The sequence below is a fragment of the Papilio polytes genome, unplaced genomic scaffold (assembly GCF_000836215.1).
Source record: "Papilio polytes unplaced genomic scaffold, Ppol_1.0 DF823689.1, whole genome shotgun sequence".
NCBI lineage: Eukaryota > Metazoa > Arthropoda > Insecta > Lepidoptera > Papilionidae > Papilio > Papilio polytes.
In genome coordinates, this window is record NW_013525515.1 from 34,709 (window position 1) to 55,389 (window position 20,681).

Below are 20,681 nucleotides of genomic sequence, written 5' to 3' on the forward strand. Positions count from 1 at the left end.
CATTTTTTACCGTTTTTATCAAATAACATTACAAGAGTTACCGGTTTCTATTCAATTCTAGCAATACCCTAGACAAATGTCAATGTCATGATTGATGACTGCTGACAGCTGTTTGTCTGATTAGCGAGACATGGGTTGATAACAATAAAAGCGGCTTTTTTTTAATAACAAAATGGTTCAGTTACTTTATATCGTAGCTAGCTTGCATATATTATTATGCCCCTTTACTAAAGTGGAGGAAAGCTTCAATATTCAAGCTACTCACGACGTTTTGTATCATCGATTTAACCTCTCACAGGTATACATGAAAATCTAATTTTGGAATTCATAAGCTGCGCGTTGAGATGTGTATATTAATATATTTTTCCAGTACGATCATCATGAATTCCCGGGAGTCGTGCCGCGTACATTCATCGGCCCTGTCATTATATCTGCTTTATCCGCTCCTGTTGTGTTTATTTTACATTTGTTTGGAATTAACAAGTTTTGGATGCAATATGTAGGTAAGTGCAATAAGAGTTTAGTATAGTTTAAGTTTCAGTTTCATACACAACAGTAATGTTCTTAATTTTTTACTAAAAAAAATATTGTTTTTTATTTTCAGTGCGCCTAACTCTAGCTTTAACAGTAATAGCATCATGGAGCCGATTCAGGGATACATTACAGAAACAATTTGGCAATTCCTTTGCCTGGTGGTTCACACTAATTAGTGTTTCACAGTACCATTTTATGTTTTATATGAGTCGACCTTTACCCAACATCATGGTATTACCATTTGGTAAGTGTATTACAAATTGAAATTACTAATGCTTGATTTTTTACAAGTTAAAGAATAATAAGTGTTACTTTATAACAGTCAATAAAGTAACATTAACAATAATATGAAGTTTAACACTATATACATATATACTATATATCAAAAGTATATAATATAAGTATTTTGTATTGATTTCTCTATTTTATTTATTTCCAGTGTTACTTGCATTAGAAGGATGGCTATCGGGAAAACATAAACAGTTTATTATAACTGCTGGAGCTTCCATTATCATATTCCGTGCTGAATTAGCTATGTTCTTTGGATTGTTCCTTATTATAGATTTGTTTTTTAAGAAAATTGATTTAATGACGTAAGTAATATAGACATGTTTATAGTACATAGTAAATACATTTTTGTTAAAATGTCACAGAATGATGTTGAAATATTTTACTATTATTTGTTTGCAGTTACACTACTTGGCAAATTTGATTATGTCATAAAATATTTAGGGCCTGTCCCACCAAATTGTAAATTGTCTGAAATATTGGATTTTGTTCCCTTACAGTGTCATCATTTTTAAGCTATCTGAGCCTCTATCACCTAGTGGCCCTTAGTTTTTCAATGGTGTTCTAGTTTGTTTTTTTTATGAGTCATTTATTATATCACAATTTTTAAACCAATAATAATTTTTATTACAGATTTATTAAAATAGTTGTACCTACTGGTGTAGGATTGGTGGCATTGACAGTTATAATTGATTCATTGTTTTGGCGGCGATTACTTTGGCCAGAGGCAGAAGTTTTTTGGTACAATACAATTTTGAATAAGAGTTCAAATTGGGGTGTATCCTTTTTATAAAATACATTAAGATAAAAAATTTTGAAAAATTTCGCTTACACACTAAACCATCAGATTATGATGTCTGTTGTTAACTACTCAACGATATTTCAGTTGAAACTTTTTCTAACTTACAGAATGCTAGATCACTACTAATATAGTAACAATATTATTTTTATTTACTTAACTCTACATCAGACTTCACCATTCCTATGGTATTTTTACTCTGCATTACCTCGTGGTCTAGGACCGAGTCTGGTCCTGTGCCCCGTGGGTGTGTACTTGGATCGGAGGCTGGCTCAGCTGATCGCGCCTGCTGTGGTCTATGTTCTGTTGTTTTCCTTCCTTCCACACAAGGAGCTTAGATTTATTATCTATGTGTTCCCATTGCTCAATACAGCATCAGCTGCGGTATGCTCATATGTGTAAGTAATAAACATAAAAAGTTAAATCTAATGTCATATACTATTATTAAAAATTAGAATAATTGGATAGATGATGGATGGATGTTTGTTACAAGATCCAAATATCTCCAAAACGGCTTAAATGGATCTTGATGAAATTTGGCATAGTTGTACAACAAAGATTGGAAGAACACATAGGCTAGTTACCATGTTTTTTGCTTAATTCCATGCTTATGCAATCGCGGGAAATAGCTAGTATAGTATTTTGATATATTTGGTCCGAAAAAAATATGGTTCTTTAAGCCTTGTGTTGTTGTGAGTGAAGTGTTAGAACAAACATTTTAACAGCTTTATAAAGGAAGTTGTATTGTTTCAGATTTATTAGACGAACCAAAGCACCAATTTACGAATTATTGTTTTGGGGAATTTGCTTAATTGTCGTCGCTAATGTGATGTTCTCTGTTGCGTTAGTTTTAGTTGCAATGTCTAATTATCCTGGAGGATTGGCAATCACTAGGTACGTAGGGGTAAATTTAAATTCATCACTTGTTTAAAGAATTGCTTTAAATAAAACTTGTTTTCTTTCAGATTCCATAAGCTTTTAAAAAACGAACCATACGTCCACGTACATATTAGCAATTTGGCGGCACAGACTGGTGTCACAAGGTTCACACAAATCCACGACCACTGGGGATACAGCAAGAACGAGTCCTTGCAGCCTGAACAACTGCAACAGTACACCCATCTGCTAATCGAAGCTAAGAGTAAATATTCTCCAAGTATCAAATCCTTTACACAAACGCACGTAGTATTAGATAGTGTCGACACCTTCTCTCACGTGGCTGTCAATTATAAACTAATACCACCAGTGAGAATTAAAACGCGACCAGCGATTTTTATTTTAGAAAAAAAGAATTTTAGAGAATATCCAAGGGAATACTCTTACGAAAACATAAGCGTCGAAGAGCATGAAACAATATCACAGGAAGAAACAATCATTGAAGAACCAAGTTCAAATATTAATGAAGATTTCCGAAATTCAAATAAAGCCAAAGACGAAAACGATGAGACTGAAAATATTATTGAACTTATCAGTGAAGAAAATACAAATAATAGTAAGGAAGTAACAGAAGAACCTACACAATTATATGCAGAGGTTAAAATCGATAAGTCCGAAAATATAATCGAAGAAGTGAACGAAATACCAGACATACAAAAAGATTTTAAATCTTACCGGCAAGAGAGAAAGAAGAAAGCAATAGAAAAAATTAAATCGGAAACTCGTAAGGAAGTTGTTGCATCGGCCAAAGAAAAATTAAGAGAAATAATGAAAAGACATAAACATATCGCTGTTGAGCTTTCTGAAAATAATGTACAAGATGATCAGAATGAAAGTGAAGATATAGATGGTAGGGGTGACATACCAGATATCGAAATCATTCCTGAAGTGGATGCTACTATTGTTCAAGAAAACCTAACATCTAAACCTGAGCAAGTGAATGATTTAGAGCAAGTGAATGACTCAGATCATGTAGAAAGTTTACAAGCAACGGATACCAACCATTCTAATGAAAACTTAGATGCTATAGTTGAAGAGGTTATTAACAGACTTATTGATAGAAAAGTTTACGACGATAAAACCAAACCGGAAGATATCAAATTAGAAGATAGACTAATGATACAAAAGATTGTTGAAGAAGTTCTTGCTGAAAAGATTAATTATAAATCAAGTTCCGAAAAATAATAATTTATGTAATTATAATGTCATTATTAAATTTGATCTCTACATTGAATGTTTTGAGATACGTTTGTGCCAATTTTTGGAGCACGTTCCTTAAGGTCTTATAAAAAGAGATGAACCTTTTACTAAGCGTAACGTCCCTCAGCCTTTTTCATCATTATAATTTTAGGGGCTGTACCTATGCGTTGAGCTCAAATGTTATTGTTGTTTGTGAGATTTACATTGTTATCTATCGATGTTGCTTGTTTTTATGGCTTTCCGTTTAACCGTGAATTTACAATGCAATTGTACTTAAAATCTAATTACTCTTTTAAAAAATTGAATAAATCCGATAACTTTCCAACGTGCGCAATGGAATAAGTTCCACGCTATTTCACAAGTGAGGGTTTTTATATTATCTATTAAACAGTACGTTTCTATAATTGTTAATTCACAGTTATGTTATTATCAATAATTGCTATTTAGTTTTTAATGTAAAGTTGTTACTTTTGTTTTAAGTGTGTTTTTTGTATATTATGACAAAGCGCGGATTTTTTTATAACACTATACTGATACAATTTTTAATAACGTCATTCTTCATATCTTTTTTGTCTTTTACTGTACATACATCCTTTAATTTTAATACTTTTGTAAAAATGTACAAAACGTGAATACAGTTATATTGTTAAGTCAATGTTAATGCCCCAAATGCTAACTATGTGTGATTAACTTGATGTCTTGTAACTTATAACTTTGTTGTACATTTGATGTTTCCACAGTAGTACAGTTTTATTGTGATATTTTATATGCAATTTAAAATATCTGTAAACATTTATTTTAAAACTAGAAAATAAATGTTTCTCATATAAATTGGTTTATAATTTTTTAACATTTAATTTGAAACATTTGTTTGATATTAACTAAAGTCAGTGTTAATTAAATAAAGAGGGTTATATAAATAAAATTATCAAGTGTAATATATAAACAATAATTAATTAAAAATACAACATTAATAAATCTTAACTGTTAGAGAAAAAATTCCGACATTTAAATAACAATTTTTTTTGTATCGAATTTAATAACTGTTTTTATTATAATTATTTGTGACATAAATTAATTAGTGACTAGGGGGACTTTTATAAACATAAGTCAAATTTCTATCATAAATATATTAGTGAAATGCGTAAATGACCTTGGAATATTTTCGCAAGCGATTCAAACTAACATACTTCTCAAGGTCACAACTTTCTCCTTCACGTTATTTAGGTAAAATATTAAGCTCTTTTGTATATCAAATTAAAATATCGTTGAAATCGGATATAATATTTATAACTGAAACAAGACACTATTTTCACTAAGCAGTTAGCGATTCCGTAGCCCTAGTGGAAATAGCGACTGTAAATGGCAGCCACAAGCTAAGTGGAAATTGGATTTAATAGTTATATCCGATTTCAATTGTACAGTCAGCTTGAAAAATATATCTTAGATTTACAAATATTTAGAAACTTGTATCGGCCTTCCCTTGAATGACTTGCTTCATGAATGAAAAACATGCATAAATAAAACCAAAGGCATATACAAGTTTCTGAAGCTTTGTATACACATTTATAGAGCTATATGTACAGTCGCGGAAATACGCGGTGTTCCACTTTCAGAATAATGGCCTTGTTTCTTACAAGGAGACTTCGCTTATTACAAATAACCAATTAGAGAGCAGTAAGTTGCGTAAACGGGACAATAATTAAATGCCGTGAACAAAGACCGATTTTTTTTTATACAGACACATAAAAACTGCAACCTATTGGTTATTGTTCAAACTGTAGCTCTTATAGTGTAACACCGTCAGATTACCCTTACTGTTCATTAACAGCTATATCTATACATCAAGCAGTATCTTCCAGTCGAAGCGTCCGGAGCTGGAGTTGATGGAGGGTGGGCAGGGAGGGGAGACGACCTGCCAGGGCTTGTCGCGCATGGCGCCGAGTGCGCAGTACGGCACTCGCAGCAGGTTCTTGCTGATCTGGTAGCCGGACTCCGCTCGCTTCTTGCCGAATTGGTTCAGCGCGTACACCATCAGGTCCAGGGTTGCCGCGTGCCCGATGAAGATTATATTGCCACCTAAAAATAGGAAAATTTTAAAATTATGGAACTAAGTGACAATAATGAGATTGTCGTTAACAATTAGATAAAAGAGAAACCTCATATATCGTTTTTATATTGCCTTTTTATTAGCAGTAAAGGCAAAAACGATCTAAATTTAATGATTTTAACATACTACAGTTTTAAAAAAAAAATTAAATTATCAAACTGACCATCAGCTGCGGTATCTTTGACTGCGGAATGTATCACCATCTCGTTCCTCTTGTAGAACTGCTCCAACGTCTCTGATACTTCTGTGTCCACCTCCACGTACGGCTTGTATCTGCAAACACAAGAAATATCCAACATTGTAACACGATTATTCGAATAAAATGTAAATATGTTATTGTAAATAAGTTAACTTTTATCAGTAAAATATAAGGTAATTACTTTAAGTCGACATTATATCCTGCTTTGTGTAGTTCCTTGGGTGTCATGAACGGTGCCATACCGCCAGGCATATACCAATGTTTGAACTCAAACAAACCGGGCTCAACTTTTATCTTCACCGGAGTCTCGGGTTGTAAACCTGCAAAATATATTTAAACACATTTCAATTCTCAGAGATAACTATAATGAGAAATATGTGATTTCTTAAATTATCATTAAACTATTATCACAGATGATCATTACAAAAAAGAATAATAAAATTTGAAGATTGTAACTACTCTCAGTGCGACACTCTTCTATACTTCTCTTAGCGATCGTTAAATCCTGCGTATGACAGAAAACAGAAAGCTAGCCTTTAAATATGTGACTTTTTCAAGCCATTAAAAAAAAATATTTAATTACAAGTTAAAAAAAAAATAAAAACCACCGTATTAAAAAAACCAGTTGCACAGGAGGCAGGGCCTTCTCTTAATCTAGATACATAACTGTATATGTGCTCATATACATATGTTTGGGTATGTGAGTGTGTTTTTATGTATGAATTTATTGTGTTATGTATGTGTTTGTGTGTGTGGTTGGTAAGTTGAACTTTGTGTTTATACAATAGTGTGCCGACTAGGGTTAATTCGAGTGTTAGTGTCGCTAACCTTCTAGGAAGCTGTGTGCGGTCTCGACGCAGCGCAGCGCGGCGGAGGCGTACACGTGCGCGACGTGCACGCCCGCCAGCCGCAGCCCCTCCCCCACCAGCCGCGCCTGCAGCCGCCCCACGCGCGTCAGCGGGGTGTCCTTCGCGAACGACGCGCTGCCACCCTCCCTGGACGCAGTTTACACGCATATTTATACCTAAACTAGCTATTCCCGTACAACTTTATCAGCATTTCATGTTTGACAATTATTTCCAAATTAATCACACCTTAAATAACGTGAAAATATATAGCGTGTCGTAAGTGTAAGGCATTTTAATAAAAATACATTTATTCAAAACCATGCATTGCTTACTGACGTCCTATGTAACAAAATGCGTGTTTACACTTTATCTTGTTAAGTATTGATAGCATTTAAACAATTTTTATCTTTATAAACAATTATAATAATAAGCCACAACCATGAGGAACACATTGCCATGGGTAGTAGCCATCCCACATATATCGTAAACTGTAAAATAAATATGAAAACTAATTTGAATAAAAACCATATTAATCATAGCTGCCCATATCTAGCCTTAGAACCTAGATCATCAGTTTTCGACACCTATTTCACAACTTCTACAAGTTAAGATAAACCCAGTGGCAGTAAGTATATTAAAAATACACATGCACCTAATATTCATGTAAGATATGGCGTACGTCTTCTCCCATCTAATAAACCGACTGTACAATAAATTGGTTATGAAGATATGAAATTTAAATCATAAAGTATTATAGTAATTATCTGACCTCTCCGGCAGATGTAGCGGCATGTTAAGGTCCTTGCGGACGTAGGTGCCATTGTCATCGAAGCAGAATGGGACCCACTGGCCGTAGGTGAGGTCCACACGCTCGCCGTGTCGCATCGCGAACACCCAGCGCCGGCTGTTACTATCCGTACCCGTGCTTGTCTAAGTATTTTGTTTCAAACATGGAATTAAAAAATTTACACTAAGTGACTAATCATACGGTATCTGAGTGTGAGAATTTATAAAATACTCACTGTAATACTGTCAGAACTCTCAGAATCCCCGATTCCGCGCCCTACGCTCGATTTCCAGTCTATACTTGTACCTAATAATAAAAGCATATTATATCATTTAAAACTGTATGTATTATCAACTTTGGATTATTGGCTATTATCATTATCAGCATATCTAAAGTCTTGATTTTAATGACTCACATCAAGATAAAAAAACCTTTTGCTGGTAAAGAAACTTGTAGTCATATTAATAAAGAAACTAACGAACTAGCATGGTTGGGGCATGTTAAGTAAAGAACGAGAAGTAGAACTTAAACTAGACCAAAAGGCGAACGGAATTCATTGAAAATTTGTATCCTCAGAAAAAGAGTGACATAACGAGTAATATAAAGCATTTACAAATAAATGATTAAGTCTTTTTGTTTTGGCGACCGTACATAGTGGAAAAAATTAGTGTGTCACTAACCCTGTGTGATGCGCAGTATACTCTCGCTCCTGTCATTTTGGACTTCGTGCCAGTACTTCTCCCACTCCTGGTAAGTCTCCTCCGACTTCTCCTGCGCGAGCCCCGCCGCGTCCTCGTGCGGATAGTTCGACATCACCGAGTACGTGTTCGTTTCCGAGTCTGATGATTTGCATTCCGCGCCTTCATAACAATAACAATAGAAGTCATAGACAATTTTCAATTATTTTATTATTATATTTAAAAGTGGTCAAAGAGCAAGACCACATGATGTTAAACAATTCAGACATCATAGACATTATCTGTAACAAGTTAGTTAAGTACAAATTGCAATTAAACCTGATTAGCATATTCGTAATTTTTAAAAACAAATTAAATCTTTATAAATCAACACAAAGGCATAAGTATTTAAACGCAATAATTTTACTTTTCGATGTTTTGAATACATAAAGATCGTTTTTAATCGGAGAGGACTTCAATTTAACGTATAGCCCGCATTATCTGCTGCCAACATAAATTACCATTAATATAACTAATTAAATATTTTGTAGGCTTTAAAATAATAAAAAAACAAAGCCGTGTGTAATATAAGATTGGACATTACTGGTCGATTAAAATACTAATTAACATTAGTAAATGAAATATTTAACCAAATATATATATTTGTATGAAATACATGTGGATGACCTTGACATTTGCTATGCGCGCAAAACAAAACAAAATTTTCAACTGTTCAAGTACATGAACCGCGTGATCATTCACAGACAGATAAGAAAAACAACTTTTATTGAAATAAGATTATTTTTAAACAAATGAAAATTAAAATCTTATGTAACTTACCGTTTACACTTGTAGTAAATAAAGTAAAGAAAACTATTAGTATAAACATAATAATTAAAAAATTACAAACTTTATTTTAATATATCGGTAAATGTTTTGGAGTGAAAACTTAAAAAACCGTTAGGTAATCTAGCGTTCTAGGGTCAATTTCTTTTACTAAAAGGTGAATAGATTTAACATTTCTGAATACAACATTAAAACTACCTACATTTGAACAATATTCTTTGATACAATGCGTTCAGAAACTTGAAAACAAAATTATAAATCTAACAGAAAATGGAAAACTTTTTAATTCTTACTTTGTTCTGCCATTTTATTATCCAGTATTGATGTTTAACGTCCAAATAAAATTAAACGCGTTAGAAGTGGTACAAGTTCAAGGCGAGACTGCCGTTGCCGGTTGCTAACAGCTATCGTAATGTTTTGCGCCGAATAACGTAACTGAGTCACCCCTCAATAGCTCAATAGTGATGATTTCAGCAAATAAAGATAACAGATAGAGATAAAAAGTAACATCATCATGTTGAGATTATAAAATCCAATAAGATATCAGTATTACGATGCCGAAAAGATATATCTCAACAGCCACTTAAGATACCAATATTACAACAAATCAAACACAACATTCTGCCAAGCCAATACCTATAATTAATGAAATTTCACCGTCTGTATGTAGCATCAAAGGCCAATAGCAAAATGAGTGCGTTCGCTTTTTCGGTTAATCTCCGCAACAGCTGCACTGATTTTAAACGGACTTTGACAAGAAACTGACGTATGAAGGAATAGTATAAGCAATTTTTTAAATCCGGCTGACGAAGTCACAATAGTGTTAAATGATTTGCATTCTCTTCACATCACTTAAAGAAAAAGGCAGTATTTTAGGCAATTAATAATAGCGAAGATAGTAACATGTTAATAATAACATGGTTTTAAAGAAACAACAACATCTAATGAGTAAAACAAATCTGTTCTTAAACAGTCGCATCTATGAGTACGTGTATCTCGATTTTTCCCGTCATTTTTATTTTACAACATGTTATCTTTATTACTACTTACAGTTCTTGTGCCCTAGTGAAACTGCTCGGTGTAACGTCCAGGCGTCCGACTCTGCTGTCCTTTGTACGTAGATGCCCGGGAGAAAACCTGAGATACCTGAGAAAGAAAACATACAATCCATCTATACTATACTACTAAGAAAGTGGGCTAATGTTTATTGGATCAATATATCGCAGGAATTAAGAATGTCTTTTACAGGAATGTTGACTAACCTAACCTATAAATATTACATATTTTGTTTATGCTCACAAAGGGTGATATAAGTTAATCTCGTTCACAAAGTAACAAAATAAATTGATAACATATACATTACATAACTCCCAATTACATATGAAACCATAAAACTCACCTCCGAATTTAGATCGGGCTACACGCAAAACATTCCTGAAAACTAGCTTCATAATAACATTTATCAGCCTCTTGTTTACCTGTCAACCACGAAGTGCCGTACACCCAGCCGTCAGCCGAGCCGTCAAACTGCGACTCCTCGATATAAATAAAATCTCCGATAACGAGTTCAAGTTCATCGGAGGCCTTCGGCGTGTAGCCTTGGTTGACTTTATACACCTGCCGTAATATTTAATAATTTAACAAGAAATATAATATATAACCTAAACGTAAAAGTGCCAAAGAAAATGCAGAATCGTAGGTATAAACAGATTATAATAGCTCACATTCCATCGAGTTAAAATGGCGGAATTTTTTCCCGCCATTTTCTAATTTAATCTAATAATTATAGAAATCATAGAAAACTGTGACAAGTCTTGTCTATCTTAAAATCAGTAGGCTTATTTTCTCAGTCTGTACTAATAACAAATAATATTTTACCTGATAATTATTATAGCGAGGATCTCTAGAATATAGTCGTAGCTCCCAGTTGGCTATATCAGGCAACTCTAGTTGACTGGCCAAACACTTGAGGGAATCAAACGCCGATATATCAAAATGGTATGCAAGCGTCATGTGTAACGATTTGACCAGTGGATCCAAATTTTTTGCTAAAATATTACAAAACTTTGATGTTTAAGTTTGTTATAAGTATAACAAAAACATGATTAATCGATGTTTACCAAAAATTTTTATCAATTAACATTTCAGTTAAATACCATTAGTTATTTTTTATGAAAGTTATATTGTGTATTATGAATATTAGCAAAATTATTGTTAAAAATAAAAACAAAAGAAACAATTGTATGCAACTAAACTAATTTAACATAGTAATTATTTTACTTTATACGAATGAATATTATGAAATAGTTATAATGAAAAAGAGTTATTGCACAATATCATTAGTAAATATGTATATGATTTACACATCTACTATTAAATGCAATGCACAAACACACACATTTACAAATACTTGACTTACCAATAAATAATACTTGTAACATCAGGCTCTTTATGATTAACTAATAACACAATAATATAAATAAAAATTAAAAGATGACTAAATCATATAAACAAACATAACAGATAAATGAATATTATGTAAAATGTATGAGAGTCTTACACATTGGCATAACATTTTTTGAACAATCCAATCCTGCCATAGCCCTTTGTTTAAACAGTTTTCCCACTTCAACTGTATAAAATTAAACATTACTTCAAAAATCTAAAACTTTCACCAACCTTATATCTTAAGAAGAAGCATGCAGATATTTAAAAAATATTGCAGTAGCCTTAGTTAAGATTGAGAAAGAGAAAAGACTATATCTTTATTTGTTCAGTTGGACATTATACTTTAATTTATATAGTCTTGGTTTTGCTATTTTGAGATTGTGTTTAGCAATAAGACTGCTATACAATACTATATTAATGTTCTTTCCTCTCCTATACTATTTGTATGTTGTATTTGATGATTTTGTATCTTGTAAAGTAAATAATAAGAGAAACTACCTTGAATTTCTTTTACATATTGTAAAGACAATGCCTTAAAATATTCAGCATACTCTTCAGATATGAAAAGGCCAATAAAATTGGGTGAAACATAAGTTTCTAGTTTCATCGGACAGGCTGGTTGTGGTCCTACTTTCTCAACAGCATGTTTCACAGCTACTGCCAGGTTTAAAGATCCCTCATCTGATGCCTATAAAACCACATCTTATTATAGACATTAATATTTTTTTTTTTTCAAAATAATTCATAAATACAGGGAATAGCAATGGTCAATTATTGTTGTTTAGAGACTAAAACTAAGGTAATTTGTAATATCAACATATGTTTTTTAAACACATTAAAAAAGCAAGATATTTAAATTCTGTTGTCTCAACAGATGTTTTGTACTTCTGGTCAAATAAAAGAAAACAACAAACTTGAAACTCACTTTAAAAAACGGGACTATTGTTATATGGGGTGGAGCATTATGTGCACCATTCCATCCACAAATACTTTTTGCCTTCTCTCGGAATTCCTGTATCTGACTTAACAGTTGTCCAGTAGGTGTGACATATAGTATATATTCACGAGGCTCCTCTGAGTCCAGTGCAGCATCATTTACATGAGTAAGAAGCCAATCTGATGCCAGTTGAACACTACGGTTACCGGTCGCAGCTAGCGCTTTTAGTCTAAGTGAAAAAAGTAAATTATTAAAGTCTTGCAAGAAAATTGTCAATCTATTTAAAAAACTGCCATTTATCGATATTTACACTCTTTTCCTAGGAAATCCCATCTGTACTAGTACTTGATATGGCGAAATATCTTGTCTTGAAGAAGCGACAGACGTGGAAATCTTACGAGGCGGCAACGAAACCATTCTAGATAACTGTCCTGAAAAAGTACGCAAAGTTCTTAGCATGCACTTGTAATATACTATAATGTACAGTACATTTAGAATCTGGCGTTAGCAATATTTATAAAATATTATTTACTAAACAACAAACATAAATAGATCGGCACAGGTAAAAAATCAAGTTCAGTATGTTACAAAGTACTCTGTGATCAAGTTTTTAATAAAACGTCAATCAAAGTCAATCAGTGTTGCCAAATTATCCGGCCGTGTACATCGTATTTATGTTTTACTTACATGCTCTTTGGTATAATTTAACGTCAATGTCATAAAACCGCATGCCTTTATTGACTGTCAATTTCCATCGATAAGCTGAAAATAGTTTTTTTTGTTTCATTTAATAAGATTTAAAATAAGAATAAAATTCAGTTATTCACTTTCTTATACTAATACCTTAAGTTTTTAGCTTCGTAAAACATTTTCAAAAATGTACCTGAGATACTACTTGAACGAGAATGGCGACCGACAATATACACTAGCGGTAATGTGTGCTTTATTTTTTTCTATAATTCAAACATGTGGCAAAATATTAGTATCATAATATCTTTGTGATTTCAGACAATTGACCCTAGTGGAAAACCGACTTTGTCCGCTCACCCAGGTAGGATACCAAATAATTATAGTAACTATGAAATAAAATTAATATAACATTTTCCCCTTGGTTGTATACAACGATGCAGTTTTCCTACCTCTAATTAATAGTGATATACCTAAATATACTATTAAAGGTTAGCGTGGTATGGACATGTTATGCGACGAAATGATGGGGACATAAACCAGAAAGTGTTAAGATTGAATGTGGATGGCTACAAAGGAAGAGGAAGACCGAAGAAAGTATGGATGGATTGTGTGAAAGAGGATATGCTTAAGAAAGGAGTGGATTCAGATATGACGGCTGATAGAGATGTATGGAAGAGCAGCACATACTGTGCCGACCCTCCATAAGGGATAAGGGCAAGTGGATGATGATGATACCTAAATATACTATTGTAAATGTTTCAGCCCGGTTTTCACCAGAAGACAAGTATTCCAGACAAAGAATAACAATCAAGAAACGTTTTGGCCTCCTTTTGACACAGCAACCTGAACCAATTCATTGATTTTTTGAATTACTTAGGTTAAGTTAGTGTTAAGTTATGATGTATATGTAATAAAAAAATTAAAATCCATTTCTAAAAAGATCTTTTCTCTGTTTTTTGTAAACCCATTCCTACAATATTGTTAATGCATTACAAATTAAATAAAAGAATTATGAACATATTTTTTATTCATAAAAAAAGTAACTACATGGAAAATACAATAAAGTGGTTGTGGTTCTTGAATAGGTATTCCTTATTTTCAGTCTACATTGTTTCCTCATTCCTGAGGGTTACAACCTCACAACCTGTCATTATCATATACCATGTCTTCTACTGTAATTCTGTGGTTCGTTCGGTACATGTGGTTCTTAATGTTGTGGATGTGTTATACATAGTAGTACATTCTATATTGTTGTAAATGAAACCTATTTGATGTTTTGCAGTGTAAGACTGGCTGTATTTAAATAATGACATAAGTTAATTTAAGTTTGAGTTGTTCGAATCTAGAGAAAAAGAACATGTCTAGAATAGTATAAAAATAATATCTTGTTTTTATACACAGTTGTATTGATATTAGTTTATATGAGAATAAATAACAATCTTTATTTATTTAATCATTTTTTGTGTGCTGGCTAAACCAAATTCCTATCATATATACACCATACAACTCAAAACAACATGCGGATTATCTTCATCTCACTTACTTAATCTTTGGAACGTCACGAGGGCGACTAAAAAAATTACGTAGTCTGTCGCAACGATCGTGAGTGACGAGGCGAGATGCGCCTGACTTTGTATTTTATATGAATTTTGCCTTACAATAAATTCATACTATATATTCTACAGCGTATTTACCACTAGTCATGAGCTGAAAACGTGTACGCCGTATGAATTTTGATAAAAAATTTGAATAAAAAATGCGGGCACAGATATGTGACAAGACGGTCTAAGAGGGGTGCACAGATCTGTGTCAAAACGTTCGAAAGGTTAAGAAAACATTAATTTGTTTCATCTCAATCAGTGCATAAGAAAAAAGTTATGTCGAAATATTTCTTTTTCAAGTGGAATCGACAGTCTCGTAGCAAGTGTCCCCTTGCATTGTTTCATGACTGAATATAGGGAATGGTTTAGTTTGGACGTAAATGAAGTTACAAGCGACGACTAGTAAAACCCACCCCAGGATTTTAATTTTAATTAGGTATTTAAGATTATTAGTACTTTTTACTTTCGTTCGAAAAAATTACGTTGACATTGACATTTTTTTATCTATGATATTTTAAAGTCAATGTCGTATTTGTCAATTATTTATGTTCGTTTGTATAAATAAAGATCCGGTATTATTTAAATATAAGCTGAAGTGAGCTTCAATTATTATTTTGTATAACATAATGGCAAAGAAAGGAGAGTTGGAGGTTTGTTGGAAAAAAATAAACTATGCATTTCCCATCTTGAACGATACAATATTTACAGAGTGCACCAACGAAGAATATGAAGAGATCCAAGAAGTTATCATTAATTTAGGTATTCAAATTAAAATTCGTGATCTAGTAATCATTTATATTGAAAAGTATGTTCGCCAAAACACTGTGCCTTCTTTTTGGGGCAAATTTGTAAAATCAGACACAGAGGTCAAAGGATTTCAATTATTCAAAACTGCTATCAATGACTTGTTTGATTCAGTCACAAACTTCGAGCCAATGTTACGAAAGTTGAGCTTATTGAACAGTAATTGTTCTGATAACTTGCCGATCTTTGGAGAAAGAGATAGTATACTGGGGTTTAAGCAACTACTCCGTGCTACTCTGTTTGCTCAAATACCACTTGAATTCCAATACATCATATACTTTTTTTATAAAGTATCATTTAATGTTTTTGATAATGAATATGAGAGTTCTGATATGGGTGAGGATGTGATGTGCTCAGGTTGTTGGAATGATTACACAGATTGTAACTGCGCTTACATTGTCAAAGTGTTTCATGACACAAATCGCAAACTTATGGAATTACAACTATTAGAGAGACTGGCCGGTCAGGTCTTGACTAATTTTATTCAAATGAGAATAGAAAGCCATATACAGAAACTTTGTACAGGCACATTTGATGTTTCTCACATAGCATTCCTTGAGAATTGGCTTGATACAACAGTAATGTCATGGCTTACAAGAATATACTGCGGAGGTTCCTCTAAACCGCCTCCGGATGATAAAAATGTTCAAAATGCTATTTCAAAGTTTAAACAAAAGCTGAGTTATTATTTATATCACAGTTATACAAAACTAAGAATAGATCAGCTTTTTAATATAATTATTGAATATCCAGATTCACAACCAGCCGTAGATGACATTAAACTGTGTCTCGACAAAACAGATCTGCGGCCCACACTTTGTAAGAATCTACAGACAGCTTTAGAAACAAGGCTATTACACCCTGGTGTGAATACATCAGAAATATTAACAGCATATGTGTCCACAATTAGAACTTTAAGATATCTAGATCCTTCAGGCGTCATTTTGGAAACAGTCACAAAACCTGTAAGAAATTATTTGAGGAATAGAGAAGATACAGTCAGAAGTGTGGTTAGTAGTTTGACTGAAGATGGGGTTGGGAGTGAATTGGCTGAGGAGTTGGCAAAATTTGCAGCTGATGGAGAAGATGATCTTGAAAAAGAGGACTTGTGGGATGAATGGAATCCTGATCCTGTGGATGCTGATCCTAAAGCAAACTCTAGTGATAGAAAAACTAGTGACATTATATCCATGCTTGTGAATGTTTATGGTAGTAAAGAGTTATTTGTTAATGAGTATCGAACTTTACTAGCCGATAGATTATTGGGACAAACTGTTATCAACACTGAAAAGGAGATAACATATTTAGAATTACTGAAATTGAGATTTGGGGAGTCACAACTACATTTCTGTGAAGTTATGCTAAAAGATGTTTATGATTCCAAGAGAATAAATGCACTTATTCATCAAGATAACAGTTTTGGTGACTCTAATATCATGTGCAATGGTATGATATTGTCTGCCCAGTTTTGGCCTCCATTTAAAGATGAAAGCCTTGAATTGCCAGATGTGATAAAACAACTTCTAGAAAGGTACACAAAATGTTTTGAAGCATTAAAGGGTAACAGAACCTTAAACTGGATACCACATTTGGGTAATGTGAACATTGAAATAGAAATAGGACAAAAGAAATTAGATTTAACTGTTTCACCATTTAATGCCACTTTAATTATGCATTTCCAAGACAAGCCAGAGTGGTCATTGGAGGAACTACACCAAGCAATGAAGGTTCCAATTACAATACTGAGAAGGAAAATAACTTATTGGCAGTCAATGGGTTTAATTTCAGAGAAAAGCGCTGATTATTATGTGTTGGTAGATAGTAATGATGCAAATAAATCCAATGTTGCCACTAGTCAGGTTCAAGAAATGATTTGTGAAGATGAGGAGTCTGAGAGTGTTATGGCATCTGCTCATGATCAAAGAGAAGGGGAATTGCAAGTGTTTTGGTCTTATATTGTTGGTATGTTAACCAATTTGGATTCTTTGCCGTTAGATCGTATACACCAGATGTTGAAGATGTTTGCATCACAAGCTCCAGGAACTGAATGCAGTATCCAAGAGCTTAGACAATTTTTAGATACAAAAGTGAGAACACATCAACTTGTCCTTCAAGGATCCATGTATAAATTACCAAAGAATTAAAATAAAGAAGATAAAAAAAGTTTAACAAAACTTTATTTTCTTTTACATATAAAAATTTGGTTACATTACTAAAATGTCTGTGGGTTAATCTGTATTACTTATTGTTAAGTGACAATTTTAAGCCTTTTACACAATGAGGCAAATAAAAATGTATTATTATGATTAGCTCAAATAAATATTTATACCATCCCACATTAAAAATTACAATATTAATACTTAGTGATTGCAGCAATACATAAGCTTGTCAGTCTTAACACCTATCAAATACTGATTATAATTAAACTTTTTCCAATAAATAATTTCAACAACAAATGTTTTAAAGATACTGAAAAATAATACACTCTGTAATTACAGGGAATGTTTGAATTATGTTCTATACTGTGTGTAATGTTAAATGCAAGAAGATATTCCATATAAAGTTAGCAATAAGTGATAAACAACTAATATATTTCCATGGAATGTTGATTTTTTGCACATATGTTTAGGAAAATGATCCGAAAAAACGAATTAAAAAATGTAACTCATTAGCGAAATTTAGTTGCTATTTTTTATGCAAACTATTTATGAAATGTGTAACGAAAAATTCCTTTGAGTTATGTAATGAAAGCCCACAGACCGCCAACTCCGTGTCATCTTTAGCACCATACTTTATTTGTAACGACGTTCTTCAAACTTGGAGCGCGCAATCTATTGTATTCTTATTTTATTACCTTTAAATAAGCATATCTATTCAAATAGAAATTCAACATTTTAAACACCAAAACCGTTATAATTGTAATTAGGCCCTTGTTATTATAAAAAATCGTGAACCTTTGCTTGGTATCACTTACAGAATTAAGCTCGTGTTTATTAAAATGGGATGAAAAAACATAGTTTCTTAAGATCCGTGGCAGGCTATGATTAGCTGTTTTCTATTATCTGATATTTTATTTATATTAAATAGCAGAAGCTAATAAATACTTTTAATATATTAAAATACATATAAGACTTAAAATTACAAGAATTGTTTCTTTTACAAAGCAATAAAACTGCATATAACAACGGAACAATCTCAAGAAATGACAAAAAAATAAATATAATATACAGTAAAACATCTAAAACAGTTAAAGCTCTACAACTATCTTACATATGTACAGACAATATCAGTGCAATGGTATTCATGTATTTATAGCCTGACCAGAATTATAAGACCCTTGCCATATTGCGGACAAGTATTGAACTAATTCCTTTGGGCACATTAGAAAGTGACATTAAAGACGATTGAAGCGCCGCCAGGGTAGTATTTTTATATTTTTGGTTAGGCTATAGTAAACAAATCGCGAATTCGAACTGCCGAAATATTGACATAAAACATTTGATCTCAATATATTAACGTTTTATGCATCACGGTTGAGTTTTGATTAAATTCCATTAAGTCACATTTGAACATTTTTATTATTAGCCTCAGAAATTTTGATTCTATTTTTTTAAAAAGCGGGATTCAAGTTAACACACTTTATAGTGTGTGTGTTTTTAAAATGTCTTTAGAAAATAATTACCATTATTTCATCCACTTCTGTAGTTTAATTCTTGAAGTATGAAAAAATTATGATGGAAAATATTTGTATTAATAGAATTAAGAATAGGTACTAGGTAAGAAAAAAATTTTACAATTCATATTATTTAAAAAAAAAATCTATTAAACTCTCGACATTATAAAAATCTTTTCACCATTTAAAATATAATAATTTCAATATAATGTTTTAAGGATATTTAAAACTGTTTTTAAGTTAATAATGACATCGTATACATATAACAGAAAAAAGTATACATTTTGAAATGTAATAAATTATTTTATAATGATATTGTTTAAAAAAACAAGGCCTTAATTATTAAACTTATATCCTAGATAATATTTAAATGCAAATGTGTTTAAATAGCTTAAACAAATTAAGTACAAACAATGTTAAGTTCATCATTAGGTGCTAAAAATCTCTTCTTGGACGAATATGTTTTAATCATGTTATGTGAGCCGTGCAGACGCAAAACATGTATCTCAAAATCTCCGTTTTTAGGTTTCTAGTTTTTTTCTATATACTTCTCATTCAATACACTTTACCAGAAAATTACAATAGAAAAAAAAAAAATCACCGCTCCGATTTGACGTAAAAAAAATCCGTTCTACGTTTTTTTGTCAATAACTAAAATATTTGTGTAAAATTTCAAATGTTATGTACTGAAATACTATGCGAATGTTAATATTAAGCAGTGAATAAATAAGAATAAAGATCTTATATTTATTACTGTCAAGAGATTCTATAATTCGCAAATATTATTTTTTTCAACTTCAATAATCATCTATTCAAATATCAGCAACGACTATATTTTGATATGTTGATTTTTTGATATCGAAATATTTTTATGTTCAGTAGCGTGATGAAGGAAGCCTAAAAAATTTTTGGCAGACAAAAAACAAAACGACGTCCTGTATATTAACGACCATTAATTTAATACATCTGTGTTTTAATCTCATTAAGTTGAAAGCAATCAAATTGTTGGAATGTTAATTAAATAACAGATTTTTTTCAGAACCAGTGTGTTAGAATTTATATGTAGAATTACGTAAAACGGAATACGAAAGTGACCACTAACGTGATTGTTTAAAGACTTTTAATATGGTGTCATTAATTTGGCTAGATATTGGGATAATTATGGTATTCGAGTTGTGTTATATGTATGTGTGAGTTCACCGCGGTCTGCGCGGCGTGGGCGCGTCGGGGGGCGCGGTGTGGGGGGCGATGGGCGCGGAGTGGGGAGCGGTGGGCGCGGCGTTGATTGCGGTGGGCAGGGGCTG

General features: G+C 32.4%; 4 protein-coding genes across 5 annotated transcripts in view; 2 read left to right on the plus strand and 2 right to left on the minus strand.

Annotated features, from left to right (window-relative positions):
* Nucleotides 1–105: 105 nt before the first annotated feature.
* Nucleotides 106–4,533, plus strand: LOC106104341 (dol-P-Man:Man(7)GlcNAc(2)-PP-Dol alpha-1,6-mannosyltransferase). The gene is made up of 8 exons (XM_013284366.1): nucleotides 106–298; nucleotides 371–503; nucleotides 605–778; nucleotides 974–1,127; nucleotides 1,456–1,600; nucleotides 1,793–2,019; nucleotides 2,375–2,515; nucleotides 2,587–4,533. The coding sequence occupies exons 1-8, from the start codon at nucleotides 173–175 to the stop codon at nucleotides 3,740–3,742; spliced, it is 2,256 nt and encodes a 751-aa protein (XP_013139820.1). The 5' UTR covers nucleotides 106–172; the 3' UTR covers nucleotides 3,743–4,533.
* A 735-nt stretch (nucleotides 4,534–5,268) lies between these two features.
* Nucleotides 5,269–13,180, minus strand: LOC106104339 (protein UBASH3A homolog). 2 transcript variants are annotated; one of them, XM_013284364.1, is made up of 14 exons: nucleotides 12,920–13,180; nucleotides 12,598–12,838; nucleotides 12,171–12,360; nucleotides 11,785–11,856; nucleotides 11,103–11,272; nucleotides 10,703–10,841; nucleotides 10,275–10,370; nucleotides 8,382–8,561; nucleotides 7,937–8,007; nucleotides 7,684–7,844; nucleotides 6,895–7,061; nucleotides 6,248–6,386; nucleotides 6,031–6,140; nucleotides 5,269–5,836 (listed from the first exon to the last, which is right to left on the minus strand). In XM_013284364.1, exons 1-14 carry the CDS (start codon nucleotides 13,066–13,068, stop codon nucleotides 5,595–5,597), a joined length of 2,127 nt encoding a protein of 708 aa, XP_013139818.1. In that variant the 5' UTR covers nucleotides 13,069–13,180; the 3' UTR covers nucleotides 5,269–5,594. The 2 variants fall into 2 exon arrangements, with proteins under 2 accessions (XP_013139818.1, XP_013139819.1); XM_013284365.1 differs by lacking the exon at nucleotides 11,785–11,856.
* A 1,668-nt stretch (nucleotides 13,181–14,848) lies between these two features.
* LOC106104336 (anaphase-promoting complex subunit 2) lies at nucleotides 14,849–19,516 on the plus strand. The gene has a single exon (XM_013284361.1). The coding sequence runs from the start codon at nucleotides 15,527–15,529 to the stop codon at nucleotides 17,846–17,848; it is 2,322 nt and encodes a 773-aa protein (XP_013139815.1). The 5' UTR covers nucleotides 14,849–15,526; the 3' UTR covers nucleotides 17,849–19,516.
* Nucleotides 19,517–20,573: 1,057 nt separating this feature from the next.
* LOC106104333 (probable Rho GTPase-activating protein CG5521) overlaps nucleotides 20,574–20,681 on the minus strand; it is an 18,693-nt gene continuing 18,585 nt past the window's right edge. Inside the window, exon 32 of the mRNA XM_013284357.1 lies at nucleotides 20,574–20,678. Coding sequence (XP_013139811.1) covers nucleotides 20,574–20,678 — 105 coding nt within the window. The remainder of the gene's footprint in view (nucleotides 20,679–20,681) is intronic.

Bases quoted from the DNA above. Each gene is read 5' to 3' on its own strand.
- LOC106104341 (XM_013284366.1), top strand. From the start codon at position 173: ATGGTTCAGTTACTTTATATCGTAGCTAGCTTGCATATATTATTATGC. The intron at 779-973 runs GTAAGTGTATTA...ATTTATTTCCAG, and splicing joins CATCATGGTATTACCATTTG to TGTTACTTGCATTAGAAGGA. The intron at 1,601-1,792 runs GTATCCTTTTTA...ACTCTACATCAG, and splicing joins ATAAGAGTTCAAATTGGGGT to ACTTCACCATTCCTATGGTA.
- LOC106104339 (XM_013284364.1), bottom strand. From the start codon at position 13,068: ATGCTAAGAACTTTGCGTACTTTTTCAGGACAGTTATCTAGAATGGTT. The intron at 10,842-11,102 runs GTAAAATATTAT...ATATTACGGCAG, and splicing joins CTCGCTATAATAATTATCAG to GTGTATAAAGTCAACCAAGG. The intron at 7,845-7,936 runs GTGAGTATTTTA...CAAAATACTTAG, and splicing joins AGAGTTCTGACAGTATTACA to ACAAGCACGGGTACGGATAG.
- LOC106104336 (XM_013284361.1), top strand. From the start codon at position 15,527: ATGGCAAAGAAAGGAGAGTTGGAGGTTTGTTGGAAAAAAATAAACTAT.